This window comes from Dermacentor silvarum, chromosome 4 (assembly GCF_013339745.2).
Source record: "Dermacentor silvarum isolate Dsil-2018 chromosome 4, BIME_Dsil_1.4, whole genome shotgun sequence".
NCBI classification, from domain to species: Eukaryota; Metazoa; Arthropoda; class Arachnida; order Ixodida; family Ixodidae; genus Dermacentor; species Dermacentor silvarum.
The window spans coordinates 51,529,087-51,550,003 of record NC_051157.2 but is presented as its reverse complement, the minus strand read 5'-3'; the positions used below and the strand labels follow the sequence as shown (position 1 = coordinate 51,550,003).

The window sequence follows — 20,917 nt, the reverse complement described above, 5'->3', positions numbered from 1 at the left end:
TTTTCTCAGAGTCTGACATCGGTGTCTCGCCGAGTATCTATATACGCAGCGGGTGATGGCTTTTACACCCTTCGCGCTCACTTCCGAAATACTTGCGCCGAGGAGAGTGGCGGAGAGATGGACAAACCTAGGTTCACGAAAAGCTCTTACGATATAATTGTTCGTATGAGTAAATACCAGCCAATCCAGCTGGACATATTATTAGTGAAAGCTGTGATTCAATGGCAAAGAGCACTTACGAGTCAAGGCCTTTGTGAATTCAGCTCCATGCGTTGTGGTGCTTTTGCGCGCCTAACATATCTGCCTTTTGCGTCGATGTGTCTGGAAAGGAAGCACTTGCGTGGTGGCCCAAAGTCACAAATGGTGTTCGCATAGTTCAATGCGACCCCAAAGGGCGTTTACCGACGTCTCCATTGGTAGGGGCAACTGAACATGTCTTTGGAAGTGGCGTAGAGGCGTTAAACGTCAAGTATTTCGTTTCGTACTTACAGTACATACAGTACAGTGCTTGCGATTCCGCCTGCACCGTGACAACATTTTGTCGTTACTAAGAGTGTGATGGAAGCCACCAACGGGTATGGATACATGCTCTAATGTGAAGCAGTGATGATGATTCACTTCGTTCAAGGAATACAGAAGACAGCTTAGTTAATTCTTGTGCATCGCTTCAACACAAGAAATGTCATCAGGTGCGTGCCGTCAACATAGCATCTACGTAGCATAAACATGGCATCTACATAACGTAACGTATCTATATTATGCAACATTTCATGACGTCAACACATTTAGCATGAGCACCTAAATCAAAGAAGTACACCGGCTCCCGCAGTGCGTGGGATCCACTTGATTTTTTAAGTGGATGCAAGGTTAGTTAAACTTGTGATAAGCAGAGCTGCTTAGGGATGTATGATGTGATCCTCATTTATGTTCTGTACTTTGGACTGAGCTCAAGCTAACCTGAGTATTTGGAGTGTACCTTCCGTTTGTGTGGAGGCATGGACATCGATTACATAAATGAACTCGTGTTTATAACTTTTTTTGTACCGTCGAACCGGGAGAAATGTTGTACCCGAGCTATCATCAGTCTCTATACACGAGCTCAATTACGACAAAACAGGAGGAGTAATCTCTACTCTAGTCAATGTATTTTACATATTATTATATGAAATGCTTATTCGGGCATTTCATATATATGCCGCTTTGAAACTTTTTATTCATGTTAGCACTTGTATATGCACTATTTTATTTGAGTTTTGCAACCATGCTTCATCTGCTGCCTGGCTGACGCCCAAGCTTTGCGTGCTTAGTTGGCCAGCGAATTCGGTTTGACAACCAAGGATATAGACATGGTTCGATTTTATTAGGACATCAGCATCATTTTCTGTATAATTTGTTACCATTTGAGGCAAGTATTTCCCGCTAGATCATGTGCCCATTCTCAAAATGACTAAGGGTTCTGTTTTTCCGTAGCGCGCTGTGCTGAAGACGTCGTCGCTCCGTGGTCAGATATATTGGTAGAGGCCATTCTCCGTGTCTGTACTGCGGGTGGTAGCCAGCTCGTGCTTTGAAGTTCTCGCTAATGTACAACAAGGATCCGCTTGACAGTGAAGATAGACGTTTCTCCTTCCTTTTTTTTTCTGTAAAATGTAGACTGTGTGGAACGTATGTGTGCGTTATATAGGAAAAGGAATAACTTCAATTACTTTCAGTGTGTATTGAGATAGCTGGCTCTGATTGATCTATCCTACCTTCCCTTTCCTCAACAAGAATTAAACAGCGTTGAGATAGACGACAAAAGAGAAAGCACAGCACGAGCGATAAGCCAGTTGGCACAGACTGTGCCATGCTTCGCGATAATGGGACACTGCAGTGGAAGTTCCAGCCTACGTCAGGAGCCCAGTCGTATACGAATGCATATGCGTGTGGCAACCACCCTCTGCTCTATACGCAGGATATATCATCCTGTGCACAATCCCAGGCACTTCCTCGCGAACAATCTCGAGTACCAGAATGCATCTTCTCCCATTCTATAGAATCATAATGATGAATTCTCAAGAAGCGCTCCAAAAATATCAGCATTATGGAAATACCAAATAATTTCCTTGCATTCTGCCGCACAATGTAAGCATAGTCAAACGCACTCATATGCTACATATTTTATCGGGACGAGGGCATGCAACGGTGTTCCCGTTAAAAAGAATGATTTCCTAAATCGAACGGGGCTATCCATCATTTCCTTTTGCCCAACTTGAAATTTGTCTTTTGTTACGCGCTCTTTGGAAGCGAGCCAGTCGGCTGCCACCCTAATGTGCCTGACTATCCGCGTAAGTTAGTGACTTCCTGCACGGCTTCTCTTGTTCGCGCAAATTGGTCTCGCAACAGCGGCCCTGTGAGCACAGACGCCGGCAGGCTCCGGCCGCAGTGAAACGGTCTGCTCGTCGGTGCGTTGAGTTCCACCAGAGCGCGCCCCCGAAATTGAGGCAGCGAACTGCGCAAGGCCACCAGAAGGATGCATCAGTGTTGGCCAAGAGCCTTCTCCCGCCACGCTGAATGTTAATAAGCGCCACCGTGCGCGTCCGAGCGATAAAATAATTACCTTCGAAGGTATAAACTATTACAGCTAGCCCCCGAGAGTGTCGTTCACTGGCACCCGATGCCTTCACTGCGTGGTATTTGTAGTGATATTTCCTACAAAAAAAAAGGAAAAGAACAGACTATTAAGGTTAGTTAAGAGTCATGCATAACAAGTGAGCGAACTCGAGAAAACGAGGTTTCAACATTACGTGCATAAATTACCTAGTTCTCTGTACTTTTCGAGTCACAAAGAGTCATGCACGGTGTCACACGGAGGTGAACCCAAGCGTTAGTAGGTCACCGTGCGATAAAGTGACAAGCGGGAGTGTTTCACCGCAAGGCCACAGCAAGTGTGTGCGTCCTTTCACGGGTTAAAACACGGGGGAGCCTGCCGGTTGAGACTCAGCCCGGTGAGAATGCTTTGGAGAGGGCATTTGTCTGAAACTCAAACCAATTCATACTGAGCATTTCTCTCAGATTTCCATTTCCAAAGTATGATTTGAGCCTATTGCAGTAATGCCAAGGCATATTCCCGTGTAACGCTACTAGTCCCACTATAAGGCGCCTGTTAAGACAGAGGACGCCTTTCTTCCGCCAACCTTGCGCCAAACGAGTGAAGATAAATATTTGGAATAATACATTTTCAGTCTAAAGTTGATTAAGTGCCTCTCAATAGCGTATTTTTAAGAGCCCTCTTACGCTCGTTCGCGTAGGGCAGCGGAAAAGGGGAACTAAACAGGAATGTATGATGATGATGACAAGTATATGACGGTGTAATTAATGCTGGTCGTTAACACAACAGCATACTTGAGTCACAGTCTTAAGTCAAGTCCTGTGTAGTGCAGAAATTGTATTATGGCCCCTACTGCGTAGTGTGGCACATCTTGGGTGGGACCAAGGACTCAGAATGACGTTTTCCGAGATTGGTACGGCGTTGATAGTTGCTAGAGACGAGACTAAAGTCTGTCGCTCCTGCGTGTATGCAGGGCCGGTGCAAAATGTGTGTATTAGAGTCTCATGTAAGTGGCAGTTGTCGCTCTCAGGGTTGCTCTCACGACCGAAGATTACTAAATTTGCAATAAGCTAGATTAGATCACCCCTACGTCGCACAGCCGGCTGAGAGCCTTCATAAAGTTCCCAGCAGTGCTGGTGGAAACCTTGCAGACTTGCATGATCGATGTGTGGGCTACAGTATCAGCTAAATATTGCATATAGCTTGCTTCAGACAAATATGCCTACGCGGAGTTCGCATTCGTAGAGTTGCTGAAGTATTGTATTCCGGGTGTTTCAGCGAACACTTTAAAAAAAATTAGCGGTTGCCTGTGGCAGATAGCACAATTCTAGTTCAAGAGCTGGTCTATTCTAAGAGGCGGACATTACTTGCCCAAAAAATTGAAGTGCATAATCAGCTAATTAAAAAATGCTAGTTAAGTTTTAACTAATTACCTTATGGCCCATATTGCAATTTACAAATTCTAACCGTGGAGTTCACAAGGCGGATCCACTCATAATCAATTCTTAGGATGACACCAGTTTCGAGATATTAATTCCCGAACATTGCAGAGCATTGGCGTTCCAGTTCAAAACTAATTGAAGCACAAAAGTAACTGAAAAGCCAATGCGTTTCTCCGCAAAGTTCTGGAATTAATATATCAAAACTGGTGTCATCCTGAGAATTCACTTCAAGTGGATCCGCCTTGCGAACTCCATGGCTATAACTTGTAAAATGCAATATCGGCCATAAGTTAAAAACCTAATTAATGATTTTTGTTAATTAGTCGATTATGCATTTCAATTTCTTGTGCAAGTAATGTCCGTCTCGGCGAGTAGACCAGTTCATGTACTGGAATTGTGCTATCTGCCACGGGCAACCTTTAAAACATTGTGAAAGTGTTCGCTAAAGCACCCTGTATATATATATATATATATATATATATATATATATATATATATATATATAGTACCCTAAACAGAAAAATTATACTGTGTCCTGTACAAAACCTTCCACTCCGATAAATCGCTCGGACACCCCTGCCGCTATGAAGCAGGCTTACCACTCGGAAGTGCGTGGAAAACACCGTTCTGCTTCCTCGGATTAACTGGCCTGTGTGGACGCCTGTTCTAGACCACCTTCTTGCGCTTGCTTGCTTGCTGGCTCAATCGTTTTGTTTCGTTTTACGCTCTCATACACGTGCTTGTTTTATGCTATTTCTTTATCTCCATTTTCCCGTTCTCCACCGTGAGCATCAAACGAGAGGCGTTCCTCTGAATAATTTCCTTGCCTATCTCTGCTATCTCTCTCTACTTGAAAGCTGCTTTCTCGTTGACATGCAGCACCGTGGGATGGTCTCGTCCGGTGATTGCACTATAGTGCAAATCCGCCAGTTTGTTAGAAGAAGAAAGAAAATTACGGAAATGAAAAGAAAGGGATAAAAGGCGTACGGAGTGGGGTAGCAAAAACTGCATGCGTAGTAGATGCTCCCACGGCATCGATCAGTTCGTGTGGGCACGTGCGAGCCCGGGCTGCTTCTTTCCCTCTATTTTTTATTTATTTATTTATTCTCTCCTTGCTAGTCGTCCCCTATACGTACGCGCTAAAGCCTATATCGATCCCCTAGCGGCTTTGTGTTGAGTACAGCAAGGGACACGAGGTAAAAGCCCGAGGCGGCGCCGTCAATCGTGGCGTCACACGCCGCGGACGCGTCACAACTTTGCACTCTAGCGCAATAAGTTCGCGGAAGATGCCGTCGCGCCCTGCGTCGGTGAAATTGCGTACTACGTGTATACGGGCGCTTGGCCGCCGCCGCTGGCTATTTTTTCTTTCTTTCTTTCTTTCTACTGATGGCTCTGCGGATGCTTGCACACACGTTATGGCTGCCCTGTTTCAAAACATGCCCGAGGAGGGATGTGCTATAAGAGCGGGAAAGCTTCTGCTGTATCTACTGCAATGAAACTGCATAATGAGCTGTTTTCTTCGTACTTGACAAAAAAAAATGAATTGCTGTATTCTGCCTAAATAAAACTTGGGCCGGTATTCCTAGAATGTATACTAGTTGGCTAGTAGCGTGCGTTTTCAGTTTCGCAAAGCTCGCTTATAGCAGCGAGGGCAACACCCCCAATTTAGTTGGTAGATCGAGGAGAGGTAGCAACCGTGTAAAACTGAGAGGAACGACGGAAAAAAAGAACAGGTGAAGTTTCAAGCTATGATGTCATGCTTGGGTCCTTTAAGTTCACGCTTGCATTTTTTCAAGGCGGCGCCAAAGCAGCGTTTTCACAGCCTTTGTGACCAACATTTCCAAAATATTGAACCATGTTCTTTATTTCTGCATTTGATGACACTTCACTGCCTCAAGGGCTGTCGTAAAGACTCCAATAAACCTGGGTCCTCACACACGCCTCCACCTGCAGGACATCCACCAAGAACGGCGTTATCATGCGTCTGCTGTACGCACTACTCATGCAGGCTTCATTGACAATCTGTGAACTATTAACATGCTAGTGCGTTTCACGTCTGTTTGTGTTTCATTATGGGGTTTTACGTGCCAAAACCACGATCTGATTATGAGGCACGCCGTAGTGGGGGACTCCGGAATAATTTCGACCACCTGAGGTACCTTAACGTGCACCTAAACCTAAGTACACAGGTGTTTTCGCATTTCGCCCCCATCGAAATGCGGCCGCCGTGGCCGGGATTCAATCCCGCGACCTCGTGCTCTGCAGCCCAACACCACAGCCACTGAGCAACCACGGCGGGTTCTGTTTGTGTTTTTGCCCTTGTTGTTCAGTTTCCTTTCTCTCGTTTTTTATCGCTCATCATATATTACATCTGGAGTAGCGCGCCAAGGCTAACCTATCCATTTTCATTAACTCTCTCTATTTCTAGTTTTGTTGCTTTCTTTACCTATTCCACGCTTTCAAAGCCTGTTCACATATTCCTACAGGTAGCACGCGTCTCCCAACTTGTCAACGGCGAGATACGCAGTAGTATACGCAGATGGTGAATAAGGCGTCTACTGAAGCAATATTTGTGTATTTATGTGCAGTGAGGGCACCGAAAACATATTTGATATAGCACCAGTTCTTGTACGCCGTACAAAAATGGTTCTCGTTTGCGAACTATGCCGTTGGCTGAGACCTACATCTCTTTGTTGGACTGCGAACGGTCATGATGGGCAAGTCACGTTGGCGCTCCAAAATTAGTCTCTTTTTAGTGTATTTCTATGCACCCGAATAACTATGTAGGTGAGTATTTCAGTTCATTTTAATGTTCACGAGCAAGAAGCTACTCCTCTGTTGTACCGAAACGCAAGAAAGCCGTTGACGTGCTTCACTGGTTGGTTGAGAGGAACTTGAGATGGGACGTGCTTCTATGGTGGCTAAGCAGTCCAAATTTGCTCGCAGATTTCTGAGGCGAACTCTATGATCCCTGCTGACATGCTTTGGAGCTGTTTCTCAGACTAGCGTGGAAGGCAGTGCAGAATCACTGCGGAATATGCCGTTCTTGTTTCGTAAGTGCATTGTAAATTGCAGTATAAATGAAATTCCTCGTCTCTGTGCTGCACCCTCAAAGTGGTGAAGTTCATTTGTAATTCAAGTTCACTTGACGGACAAGCTATCTGATGCGTGAAAGCGAAGACACCTCCATCCTGTGTAGATGTCGTGATGTCACATGTATCTAGTATAACACCGACAAACCTATGCTGTTTTTGTAAAGTACAGACGCTGCACTTTGAGATACAGGTGAAATTCATTCAACTGCCAATTAGTGAAAAGTAGTACACAGATGTCTTCGTGTCTGAGGGACCTGTTCCCGTTTACATTAAGAAACTCTCCAAGGTTCTTCGCGCTTCCTGTAAGGCTCAGTAAATACTGAGCACAGACAAAAGTACCAGATGCAGATATCATAGACCCATAGTTAGCATTGCAACCACGGAAGATCTGGGCCGCTGGCTGTAGCAGTATTATTGGGTCCCAGGGTGGAACAAGTGGCAAGGTTCGAACTTTATTTTGACCTAATATATTTTTATCTGCGATTGTTGAATCTGTGTAGTTGCGCAACATGACTGTTCTCACTCAGAAGCAGCCTCCCAGCATCATTTGGACTACTCGGCTTAATATACCGCTGCCTGACCTCCCTCACCAACTACAAGACACCACGTGATGTGGTCTTGGTGTCGGTTCTTTATTATTTTGTTGTTTATTCAGAGATTTCCACACTATGGCTGAAGGCCTTACAGAAGGGAAGTTACGAGCTTGAAAAAGTTTATCCTCGTGCACACAGCATACTTGCTCAATCGACGGTCGCTTCCACTGAGTGGTTGTTTTTACAAAAGAATAACTCTCATGAAGGTTTGTCCTCGCCTGGCATTCCCCGATTTTGTACACGAGGTCATCACATGCAGATACATAATTATAACTTCATCACCCCACCTAGAAAACTAGGTGAGGAGATGAAGTTAGGAAATTTGCAGGCGCAAGTTGGAATCAGCTAGCGCAAGACAGGGGTAATTGGAGATCGCAGGAAGAGGCCTTCGTCCTGCATTGGACATCATCATCATCGTCATCATGTAATTTAGTATTATGAATATCAGTGAATGAATGAATCAATCAATCTAGCTCATTTCTAGTTAGTACAAAAACGATACATAATTTACTTAAAGCAATCACAGAAAGCTATTTCGGTCTATCCCCCAACAAATGCAAAGAGCACTGAGCCATCATTCTCTTTCAGAGCCGCGTTGCCACTTCGGTCGGTTCCCTGTCGAATCAGGCCACTGAGAATATAGTTGCTTGTCTTCCGTCTCTCTCTCTCTGCAGGATGGCCAGACCGCCCTGCATCTGGCCGCTGTCCACGTGCGGGAGGACATGGTGCGCCTGCTGCTCAACCGGCGCGCCGACCCGACCGTCACCGGAGGGGCAAGCACAATTTCCCACCCTCTGCTTGGGCTCTCGCTTAGCACAGACACTCTTCCATTAACCACGCAGCTTTTTACTGCTACAATAGATGCATTGCATTGCTGCACTACTTTCGCTGTGTTAAAATCCTCCATTGACGCTCTCTACTAACTAAAGGTTAACAGGAAAAGTCAACGTCACCGTTAACAAGTCGACGGTGTTCCTTAAATACCAGCTAATTCACGCGTGGTAGCCGAGGCCACATCCAAAAGTTGATATGGCTAGTACGGATAGCTCGCTTCAATTTTCCAGTTACGATGAGCCCGCAAGAATTTAAAGCTTGAAATGTAATTAAATATTTTTTGTTAATTAGCGACTAATTACCACGTATCACCCGTCACCCCATGGTCACCACTGACGGCACATCTCCATCCTTCTATTAAAATATGGCAATTTTTAAATATTACTTGAAGTCCCCGGTATAACTGATATTGCAATAATAGACGTCACCGCTCACTCACCGTAATTCCCCGGTCCGTGCACGAGCTCGGCTTCCAGCTCCTAAGGCTTGTTCTATACAGAAGGCGTTGGCATGGCATGTCAGACTTTCTACTAATTCGTTCTAACAACTTGTCCCTCTCGCATTGGCTCGCATTTCCCGTATCATTGCAAGCTGTGCACATGGAAACCTTTGCTGGTAAACGCATGCTTACTAACGAAAAGAATACATATGGTGGCAGAGACTACGTATATAAGAAAATTAGGAGACTGGTGCGTCAGCCTTCCGTTATTGTCTATTTACGAGAATGAGCTTAGTTTTCTTGCTGAAATGATGTGATTATGCTTGCTATCATTCTCACGTAAACTCATGTCCTTAGGTTTTTGTGCGCAAGCCGGAGGGTATATGAAGCGAAGCATCGGGAAAAATAAAAATCAGTTGCGAGTGTGCGCCTGTCCGTATCTATTTTTTGTTCGCGCCTTATTTTGCACCTAAAGCAATTCCTAGCTGTAAGAGGAATTTGATGCACGAGAAGAAATGCCGCGCTTATGTGAACACCATGGCTGCAGAGCATGCTGTCGTGCTCACGTGAGCGCGTTATTGATCTCATGTAAATGTTTGAAAGCAGCGGGACTAAGTGCCGTCGCTTTCATTTAGATAACGTGGCGTACGTCTTGGTAATGTTCCATCCCAAATCCCCTTTATTGACGAAGTTCCCGTGCTCTGCAGCCCAAGGGCCAGCTGCCCATTCACGTGCTGAGCGCCCGGCCGACAGGCGCGGCCATCGTGCCCTTGCAGCTGCTGCTCCGGGCTGGCGACAAGAACGTCCGCATGGTGCCTGACATGGTGCGTATCGGGACGCAGACCACGTTTCCTATTCGCATAGCGCGTTTTGCTGTACATACGGTGCCTTTATACACAACGTAGAATTTGCGTAATTACCTTGAAAGTTCCGCGTGTAAAACGAAAGAGGGACATTTCGTGGTCTCTGTGAATGAATTAATTCATTTAATTATTTAATTGTTGATAAGCTTTTGGCAATTTCGCCCAAAGGGGCAAAACCCCCTTCAATCGCATTGACAGTGATAACACGATATAGCTTTGCTCTCGACCTCCTCGGACTGTGGTCTAACTATACGAAGTTGCGACATGTCGGCGCGACGTAGCACAGAAAGCAATTGCTGCTGGGCAGAACAGCGCGCGGGCAGAACAGCGCGCTGGCAGAACAGCGCCCTAGCTGGCAGCTACCAGGCATCTCACAACGTTGGCGGGATGAGCTTCGCCAGTGGCGTTTGGAGGCGGCACATCTCGAGGATGCACAAGAGGACACCAACGGTCGGCGTTATTAGCACCCAGCGAAATATTAGATTACGACAGCAGGAATTGAACGCGTGCGCACAACGGTCATGCCAGCGGCGGAAGGTAGAAAACGCCGTGCCGCCTCCGCCACCGAGCCGATTGGGCGGAACGTTGACAGTGCGTCCAACTTTGCTTAGTCGTTTATGCCGACAAACACCCTTTCGCATCCCTCTGAAGACCCTCTAACCATACGCGCGTTAGCGAAGCATGTGAAATCGATAGCGTTACAGCACGGCGGCGACGGCGCCAGCGCCAACGGCGACGACGTGAACGTGCCTCGAACGTCTGTAGAGTTGCTATCGCAGTATTAAATAAATAAATAAATAAATAAATAAATAAATAAATAAATAAATAAATAAATAAATAAATTCGTGTATATGCCGTCAAGAAACGCTTGGTTTCTTGATTACATAAGACAATAAGAACTTACAAGATATTGTAAGATACTTCGTATAACCCAAATAATTACGAAAGAAAATTCGAGGTATCAACATTTAGTGAAAATAATTCAACGAGATCTACGCAAAGACGAGATCTACAGCAGCAAACGACTGTTACGCCGCAGGATGAAGTGATGACACATTAGCGATTACGTGCCTCGAAATCGAGACGTTTGGGGGCCGACAACGACATCTGCTATCGCGCGAGATGCTACAGTCAAAGAGTTTCGCAGGCTGATTTTCCGCCGCTCCTCCTTGCTCATTAGAAGGTCATAGTCGCAGAGTAGCCGCGGTACGTAAAAAAAAAAATTCTCGTCCATTTGACCCTGTGATACAGCGAGGCTGGTGCGTACGTTAGACAAGTATGCCACCACTGCAACTGACGTTAGACGACGTTACACAAGCACCACCACCACAAGCGACGTAAGTTTGTCACGCGCGCACGCGCGAGTGCGGAAGTGCAGCGTTGTACATTCCTGATTCTTCTAGGCCTTCCGCCAAGCGCAAGCGCCTTATAGAAGTAAATTAAAGTTTAAAACTAAATTGCTTCAGGAAATGCGTAAAGTACGACTTACACACAAGCTGCAGAAACGTTAGATTCGGATTGTTATTCGAATATTTGAGAAAATATAAATCTGTTACGCGGAAGTTGAAAGACAAAGCCCTTTTCTGGCTGCCTTTTGATGACTATTTGAGCGGCCGCGGCCGCTAGGTGCCGGCACCGTTAGCACAGCATACATCCTCTTTCTTGCAGACTCTCAGCCTAGCGCAAGTGCGTTATTGAAGCAATCGAATTTCTCAAAGTAATATTCGTCAGAAAATTGGTAAAGTAAGACTTACACACAACCTACAGACATTTTAGCATGGGACTATAATTTTAATATACGAGAAAACGTAATTCTGTTACGCGGAAACTCAAACACAAACCCCTTTCCCAGCAGCCGTTTTTTTTTTTTTTTTTTTTTTTTTTGGGGGGGGGGGGGGGGGGTGAGCACGCCCTGAAATATCCCGACCAACTAGAGGCTAACAACTCCGCTGTAAAACACAACTACTGACTTTCTGCCTCATAGCATGTCGCAGGATTACATGCATTCAAAGCGGAAACCGCGAGAAATGCGTTATAATTAGTGAAGAAGGAAGAACGAAAGAATGTCGTGGTAGAAGGTTTACTCTTTAAGTAAAGAGCAGTAACCCCCCTCAGGAGCTTATTTCAGGAAGGTGGGTCTCGTTGTAATTGAACGGACGGCAGACGCCGTAGTCGCTGGCATGGTGGAAGAAGCAGCGGCACTCGGCCACGCACATGATCCCCGCGACGCCACCGCAGCTCTCACCACACTGGGACAGACCGTTGGAGGTAAACGAGGTCACTACACCGCCCTGCACCACCAGCAGCGTGACCATCAGCAGACAGCGCACCGACGACACCAAGGAATGCGGCATGGTAGACGAAGAAGCGAGCCAGTCGGATCAAATCCTCTTTTAAGACCTGCGCGTGAAAGCGTAGAAGACGTTATTCGCGGTGGCTCAGTGAGCCATTGAAGCACGGACATTGGACCACGGCATGTTTGGCTGCGCGATGAAATGTAGATATAAGACGCGATGATCCACTAACATCGAAACTCCTGGAGCCAAGGAACGCGTACGATAATTTGGAGCACTTTCTTTGTGCTTATTTGGTAAAATCTTAGATAAGGTAAACGAATATACGATCCAATAAGGCTCTGACCGTCAGGTGCCTTGCTCTGGTACGACGAATGCAATCCGATCTCGCCCACAGACAAGTGGCCTCTTCTGCGGCGATTCGAGATTTGGTTGGTTGGTTGTTCCTCAGTTAAATGACGCACCCCACTCTGGAGGAAAGGCAATGAATCGAGTGGTACAAGGGTTGAGAACTTTTTTTTCTTTTTAAGTTAGGAAAATAATTTAAAACAATTTAACTTGTAATAGCGAAATAAAATGTTAACTGCTACAAATATGAAGTCTATAGTAACTAAATAATACAATAAATAAATATGCGAACACAACAAAAAGGAAAAAGAGAAATGTAACATAAAATTCTCTTTGTCTCGGAATGAAAAATGAAAAAAAAAAGCGTCACAAACATTCTTGTAGCTAAAATGGAGTTCAGTAGCACCAAATAAAAAGACCACCGGAAGAGTCAAATTCAAGCCAAGTTTTCGGAAGGGTTCCTCTAAATATATTTTTCCTTGAATAGGAAGCCGGCGACATGCTAAAAAGAAATGTCGTAAAGATTCACTCTAACACCAAAACAGATACAAGGTGATAAAGCCAGAACAAACCTGAGAAGGTATAAATGTTCAGAAGGGGGACTCGTCAACGTGGTATCGTAATCGATACTTCAGGCCGACTAGTACAGCACCACCGATTGTTCCAAGGAAAATTTGTGTGTGGCAAATCAAAGGCACACAATGAAGATTTGGCAAAGGTATTTGCAGTAGCAAATTTTCTTAATCGCGCCGTGGAGATGAACGCCGACGTTGGTTAAATAGGAATTGCTGGACCATTATGGCGCGCTACTGCGAGTGCATCCACATTCTCATTTAGGGCGAAACCTTAGTATTGAATTTCGTTTCCTCTTTCGTTTTCCAGAACTGAAAAAAAAAAACCAAAGACCACGTGCGTTCTAAACATCACCGACACGTTTTTCTTTTTTTTTTTTTCGCTTTCTAACACCACCCTAAATGCTTTTAAATGTTCACGTGATATGCACACGAAAACAAAGCTGGATTACATTTCTGGTCCTCTTGTTCGATGAATTCTAAGATGCATTCTTCCAAGTAATTCGATACGTATCTTCTGCGTACATTCGCTGAACACTACAAGTCGGCCGGATTCGGTGTTATGCTCCAAGCAGCCTCTTCCTCTGTGCCTTCTAACTCTCTCTCTCCTTCTTTTCTTTCTTTTTTTGTCGACAGGTAAGCGCCTACTCATTTCCATTTTCGGGACGATAGGTTTCATGTAGGTGTAGAACACTCCTGCAAATTCCTTGGTTAGTCACGCTTCATCGGTATTCGCGAGAGCATGGTCACTACTTCGAAGCAGACGTTTTAAGTGTCTCGCAATTTCTACAATGCGGCACGTTGCTCATGCTCGGTCTAGGAGCATGCCGGCGATATGAAGGTCGACGCTAGTGCTAGTGGTTAGGCGAAATTCCTACTACGAGAGCTAATGGACTGGGTTCATTGAGAGAAGCGCGCAATGCTTCATCATCATCATCATGATCCTATATTTATGTCCACTGCAGGACGAAGGCCTCTCCCTGTGATCTCCAATTACCCCTGTCTTGCGCTAGCTGATTCCAACTTGCGCCTGCAAATTTCCTAACTTCATCACCCCACCTAGTTTTCTGCAGTCCTCGACTGCGCTTCCCTTCTCTTGGTATCCATTCTGTAACTCTAATGGTCCACCTACGCATTACATGGCCTGCCCAGCTCCATTTCTGCGTCTTAATGTCAACTAGAATATCGGCTATCCCCGTTTGCCCTCTGATCCACACCGCTCTCTTCCTGTCTCTTAACGTTAGGCCTAACATTTTTTGTTCCATCGCTCTTTGTGCGGTCCTTAACTTGTTCTCGAGCTTTTTTCATGATCACCATAAAAAAAAACATTATGCAGATTCAACGCACATTTTCGAATCTATATGAAGAGCAGCTTCCGTAAAGTTGTTGCATGGATTGAATAATCATAATTTTGACAACCAGGCGCACGCTGCTTTAAGTTGGGGGCCTCCTTATTCCGGGAAATCGAGGCTCTCTGCCTACAGTCTGGCCCTGTCCACCAGCCGAAACTGGTTCTCAGGGTCCTGCAGCACATCTGCAGAGACCTCCCACTGGTCTTCTGGTGGTTTCTGTACTTGTGGTGTCTTCGGGTTGCTTGTGCGCCGCCATACCACGTGGTAGAGGGTTAATGAGATGCTGTAGCATCTCATTAACGCAGGAATGAAACGGGCACATTTATCTATAAACGTGCCCGTTTCATTCCTGCGTTTTTGGCATAAAGGAAACTGGCGCGCGCGCATGTATTCTCGCGCACTAGTTCTACGCAATGTGACGACTCTTACATTGGCTTGTATTTCTTCATTTCTTCTTATTTATTTCAAATGCCCTACTCCCCGCTTCTTGGTCAATCCCCCGTCGTGGTTATGCGCCACAGTATGAAATCATCATCATGGAGAAGCGACGATCATATCAAACAGCTGTAGTTGGCGTTGGCACGATAGAACTATACGTGCGATTGTGGCGTAACGGTTAGGAGAGTAGGCATAGAAAGGTTTCCTCTATTAAAAAATGTGCTCTTGATGGCGCATATTTGTTGCAATGAGGATATTTAAGTGTCATTTGTTTTATCACAATTTATTCCGCAGAAAACAAAGCCATCAGCATGGATATCTTATAAGAGTAGTAAAGGTGGTATACTAGTGCTGTTCTGCGTGTGAGTTACTGGTCAAGACAGCAAGCAACAACCAGTCAGCGAGCAGCCATAGTCAGACATTCAGTTGTGTAGTCGCACCAACTTTCTGGCGTCTTTTGAGCCCTATGTTCTCAGGTCGCTCAATGCACGCAGCAGGGCACGGAATCAGTTTATTAACTTACTCTTGTCTGTTGGGCTATTCGTAATCTGGAAAGAGCGTGGTTCTGCAGCTTTCAGAGCACGACCACAAGGAGCCATGTACCACTTGCTGTTGCGGCTGCGTGCACGTCTCATTTAATATTTAAACAGTGAACTTGTGGTTCTCGGGGAAACAGAGTTTCTTCGACGTTGGTCTACACGCTTTGTGCTAATTAGGAACGATCGTGTGCCATTGCCCATGCTGCACTATTAGTCAGACGTGTGTATTGCATGCCACTTTTGTGTTCGCGACGGCTTTCTTCATTGACAGTCCTTGAAACTTCTGTTAGTGCCCGGCCATGGACATTTTATTCCTGCGACTATCCTTTAAACTGTTGTATGCAATATGGACTATTTGCAGTTATGTTCATTTGTATTAGTAGCTTTTAAGAACTCTCTGTTCTCATGTCTCATGTCATTTCACTGTCACGAATCGCTGACCTCTGTTGATTTGATATGTTCTGGTAAGTTTATTAAACCTATCTTTCAGCAACGGTCAGAAAAGTATACGGGTGAGTTGGGAAAGAAAGTTCCGTTTTAAAAGCAACACTTACCACGACAAGCGGAAATAACCCCTTCGGAGAATCAACGCGGGTATTTGAAATTTTGGCTGGAGGTCTGATGATGACGATGATGATGATGCCCAACTATAGGACAATAGTCTAGGTCAATAATCTAGCGTTCCAGATGCGAGACATCAAATCGAAAAGTACTATAAATTCAAAGTAAAGGTTCTAAAAGGGTGCCAGTAAATAACACGCACTTCAGTAGTCAAACCATCTGAATTTAAACCATCAAAAAGTGTAAATAACATATTTTAGCTAACTACCGAAATTAATGTAAAAATGTTTCTCGCTGATATAATGTACGCCTGCCCCGTAGCTTATCCATAATTTTTTTTATGTCTCGAAAAAAAAAAAGGAAACACCTGATATACCTAAGAAACCCGTTAAAACACTACTGACACTCTCACTGTCAAAATGCCTCAGGATGACATGTATTCAAAGCTGAAACCAGGATAAATGCGTGATTATGAGTGAAGAAGTAAGAACATAAGAAAGCTGTGATACAAATTTTATTTTTGGCGTAAGAGTGGTGCCCCCTCAGAACATCATTGAAGGCAGGTAGCTCTCGTTGAACATGTGCGCCAGGCAGACGCCGTAGTCGCTGCCTGGGTAGAAGACGCAGTGGCATTCTTCCACGCACGCGTACCCCACGTAGCCGCCGCAGGAGTAACCACACTCGACCAGACCTTCGGAGGTCAACGAGGTCGCTACACCGCCCTGCGCCGCCAGCAGCACGACCATCAGCAGAGACCGCACCAACGACATCAACAAAGGTGCCATGGTGGACGAAGAAGCGACCAGAACGCTGCTAGCAGTCAAATCAAACCGGCCTGTGAATACCTGCGCTTGGAAGCGTACAAAAGGTTGTTAGCAATGGACCAGTGAACCGATTGAGGCACGAGCAAAGTGCATGCGTGCGTGGACGGTGAAATATAGAGGAAATCGCAACGTCACAACGCGATTATGCAATCCAAGAATGTCGCAACTCCTGAACTTAAGAAATCCACAGTGTAATTAAAGCAGCTTTTTTGTTCTTTATTGGTTAAATCATAGATAACGTACACCAATATAACCACATGACGCTCGCCACATGTGTCTTGCCTTTTCTTAAATGCAAACCAATACAGCCATCATACAAGTGGTCTGTTGTGCTGCAATGCGGCACTTAATATTGAAATTCCTCCGTTTTTCACATTCCTCCTTTACTGAAGAGAAAGCCAACAAGGACGTGCGTTCTAAATATTTCCACCACGTGTTTCGCTTTACAACACAGTCCCTGATGCCGCTTATTGCACACGCAATATGCACGTGCAGACAAAGCTGGACTGCATTGCTGGTCATCTTGTTCCATTAATTCTAGGATGCATTGTTCCGATAAGTAATTAGACACGTGTCGTATATTCGTTCAACCCACCAATTCAACAGGATTCAGTGGTGTTATGCTCAAAGGAGCCTCATTCTCTTTGCCTTTTCTCTCTCTCTCTCTCTCTCTTCCTCCCTTTCTTTTCTTTCCTTTTTGTCAGCAGGTAGCCTCCTACTCGTATTCATTTTCGAGTGGATCGGTTTCGCGTAGATGTTGGACGTGTCTGTAAATTCTATGGTTTGTCACGCCTCAACGGTGTTCGCGAATGCATGGTTCTTACTTCGAAGCAGGCGTTTCATGTGTCGCGCAATTCGTAGAACGCTGCTCGCTTGCTCATGCTCGGTCTAGTAGCATGCCGGTGATGTGAAGGTCACCGCTATAGTACTAGTGGTTAGGCGAAATTCTTAAGACGAGAGCTAAGATAGCAGACTGGGTTCATTTGAGAAAAGCGCAGCGTTTCACCTTTTGGTGCTCACATCGTGATCACTTAATGGAAAAAAAAGAAACTACACTTACCACGACAAGAGGAAATAAAACCTTCGAAGAATCAACGTGGGCGCTTGGGATTCTGGCTGGAGGGGTGGTGATGGCGACGAGCCCCAGCTATGACACGTACCCACTACAGCTGATAGATCAAGAATCAGGCGATCCCGTGACGAGACATAAAACCAAGAAGTGCTATGAAAAGTGCTACGACGAAGACAGAGCCTTGAAAGCGAATTTACCTTCGTGCTGCCTGTCGCTTCAAGTCGAACGAAGCGGCGAGAACACTGCGTTAACGAAGGCACACGCCGCATTCTGACCCTTTCGCAGATCGGTTTCAAGATATGGGCCCGCGCGTCCCTCTTCAACGCGAAACGGCGAAAACACAGCGCGAGGAGCTCTATCAGCAGTCGGCACTTTCTCTCCGCTTTGCATATCGCTTTCAAGATACGGTCAGTGCGGCCGTGCATGCAGAGTACGTTTGATCGGTCCGTGCCGCCGCCGGAGTCGTTTGTTTGATCACGGTTCGTAACAGTTCGACACGATTGCACAAGGCGCTAAAGAACGATAACGGCTTACGATGATCGGAATGTCATCAGCGCACCTGGCTCCGCCACCTGCAGTATTTTGCTTGCGTTATCAATGCACCTTGCGCCGATGTCCGCACCAGTTCGTGTCGCCTGCAGCGCTGTCGTTTGCACTGGCCGGAACAAGTGTCATGACACCAGGTTGCGTGGAGATGAGCAGGTGGCACAATGCTTACGCATATTTAGACAACTACCAGAGGAGTTTGCGCGTGAATTTGTTAATTTTTTTAGTTCATTACTGAAATTAGTGTCGACATTTTTTCTGGCTGCTAATGTGCGCCTAGCCACGTAAACTATCTTTTAAAATGACAGGGCCCTAGATGTGACAGTTTTCTTTCTAAATATGTTCCGCGAGAAAGGATACACCCGGTATATATAAGAACGCAATTAAAACACAACTATACTGATTTTTGCAGCCATAAAAGGCTGCAGGGTGACATGTTGTCGAAGCGGAAACCACGATAACTGCGTTACGATGAGTGAAGAAGGAAGAACAAAAGAATGTCGTGATGCAAAGTTCATTTTTGGGGAAAGAGCCGGTGGCCTCTCAGAAGAACCTCATTTCAGGCAGGTTTGTCTCGTTAAATACGAGCGGCAGGCAGAGGCCGAAGTCGCTGGCTGGGTAGAAAACGCAGTGGCACTCGGCCACGCACATGAGCTGTACGAAGCCGCCGCAGATGTGTCCGCACTCGGCCAAACCGTCGGAGCTAGCCGAGGTCAGTACACCGCCCTGCCCCGCCAGCAGCGTGAACATCAGCGTGACCACCAAGGACATGGAGGGAGGAGCCATGGTTGACGAAGAAGCAAGCCGAACGCTGCTAGCACTCGGGTCCGAACCCACTTGTGAAGACCTGCGCGTGAAAGCCTGCTAGAGGTTGGTCTTAGTGAGCCAGTTAACCTATACCCCGGTAATTTCCACATTGCCCATGGGGCCGGGCACATTTGTTGAACTTCGAGTCAAGGCACCAGCGTAACTCACCTTGCAGCCTTTTTAAAATCGTATTGCAAAAGGCTGCCTGAATTTCAACAACTTTCAATTAGCAACATCGAGGAGGTCATGAAAGGGACCGTGGGTCTCGTCAAGCCGTTTTGTGGCTTTTAGTGCACGGCCCTCAACATCTGTATTCTTCGGATTGCGATGTTGGAATAAAAGTGATTTTATTTGGAGTAACGTGCGTATACTTACGGCACTTATTCGTAACTTGCCTACTACGTTATAGCAGTGTCCTTAACCTGACCAAATTTCTTTCATAGCGTAGCTAGGACGTTAGGACTACGTGCCTTAAATACGCATGCTAATAGAAGGGCGTACCCTCTCGACGTTGCTAACGGAAAGTTGCTATTAATTTCGGGCGGCCCTCCGAAATATCATTTATGCTGCCCATTTTGCGTTGCACTGGTCCATGGCGGTCAAGTTCGACGGATAGCCGAAGCGACAATGTCCAAAATTCCTGTGCACGACTGAAGCACGGACGGAGTGAATGCGTGGTGGTACGGTGATTATGCAGATATATGACAAGACGTCGCAACGGGTTATATTATCCAATGTCGAAACCCCTGGAGCCAAGATATGCGCATGGTAATTAAAGCCCCTTCTTTGTGCTTCTTTGGTAAAAGCATAGATGAGGTGAACGAATGATTTTGTGCTTCAATGCATAAAACGACGCTTTTTTAAGAAAGTAACTGGAACGCCAGTGCATTTCTCCGCGAAGTTCGGGAATTAATATCTCGAAACTGGTGTCATCCTGAGAATTCGTTCCAAGTGGATCCGCCTTGCGAACTTCACGGCTAGAATTTGTAAATTGCTATATGGGCCATAAGATAATTAGTTAAAAACTTAATTACTGAATTTTCTTAATTAGTCGATTATGCATTTCAAGTTTTGTGCAAGTTATGTCCGGCTCTTCAAGTAGACCAGCTCATGAACTAGAATTGTGCTATCTGCCACAGGCAACCTTTAGAAATGTTTGAAAGTGTTCGCTGAAACACCCTGTATACACATAGTCATAAACTCAGTGACCCAAGTAAATTGTTTGGTTTGTCTAGCCTCAGCCGTGTTCGCGAAGGCCTGGTCACTACTTCGAAGCAGACATTTCAAGTGGCCCGAAATTCGAAGAAAGCTGCACGCTAGCTCATTCTCGGTCTAGGAGCATGCCGACGATATGAAGATCACTGCTAGCGCTAGTGGTTAGGCGAAATTCTTACGACGAGAGCTTACATAGCAGACTGGGTCCATTTGAGAGAAAGGCGAGGCTTCACTTTTTGACTCTCGCATCATGATCATCATGAAAGAAAAGGCAACACTTACCCCGACAAACAGAAATAGCCCTTTTGAAGAATCAACGTGGGGGCTTGGAATTCTGGCTGGAGGGGTAGCGATCGATGGTGGCAAAAATGATCCCCAACTATGGCACGTACCCACTACTATGATAGGTCAATCATCAAGTCTCAGAGATGGCAAGCCGCCCTCCTCAGCGAGGCACCCGAGGACCAGGAGTGGGCAGTCCAGCAGGCCAGGGCCA

At 45.8% G+C, this 20,917-nt stretch overlaps 1 protein-coding gene across 1 annotated transcript in view; it reads left to right on the top strand.

Annotated features, from left to right (window-relative positions):
- LOC119450015 (uncharacterized) overlaps nucleotides 1-20,917 on the top strand; it is a 62,447-nt gene that overhangs the window by 18,062 nt on the left and 23,468 nt on the right. The window contains exons 3-4 of the mRNA XM_037713351.2: nucleotides 8,392-8,490; nucleotides 9,698-9,814. Of these exons, the coding sequence (XP_037569279.1) occupies nucleotides 8,392-8,490; nucleotides 9,698-9,814 (216 nt within the window). The remainder of the gene's footprint in view (nucleotides 1-8,391; nucleotides 8,491-9,697; nucleotides 9,815-20,917) is intronic.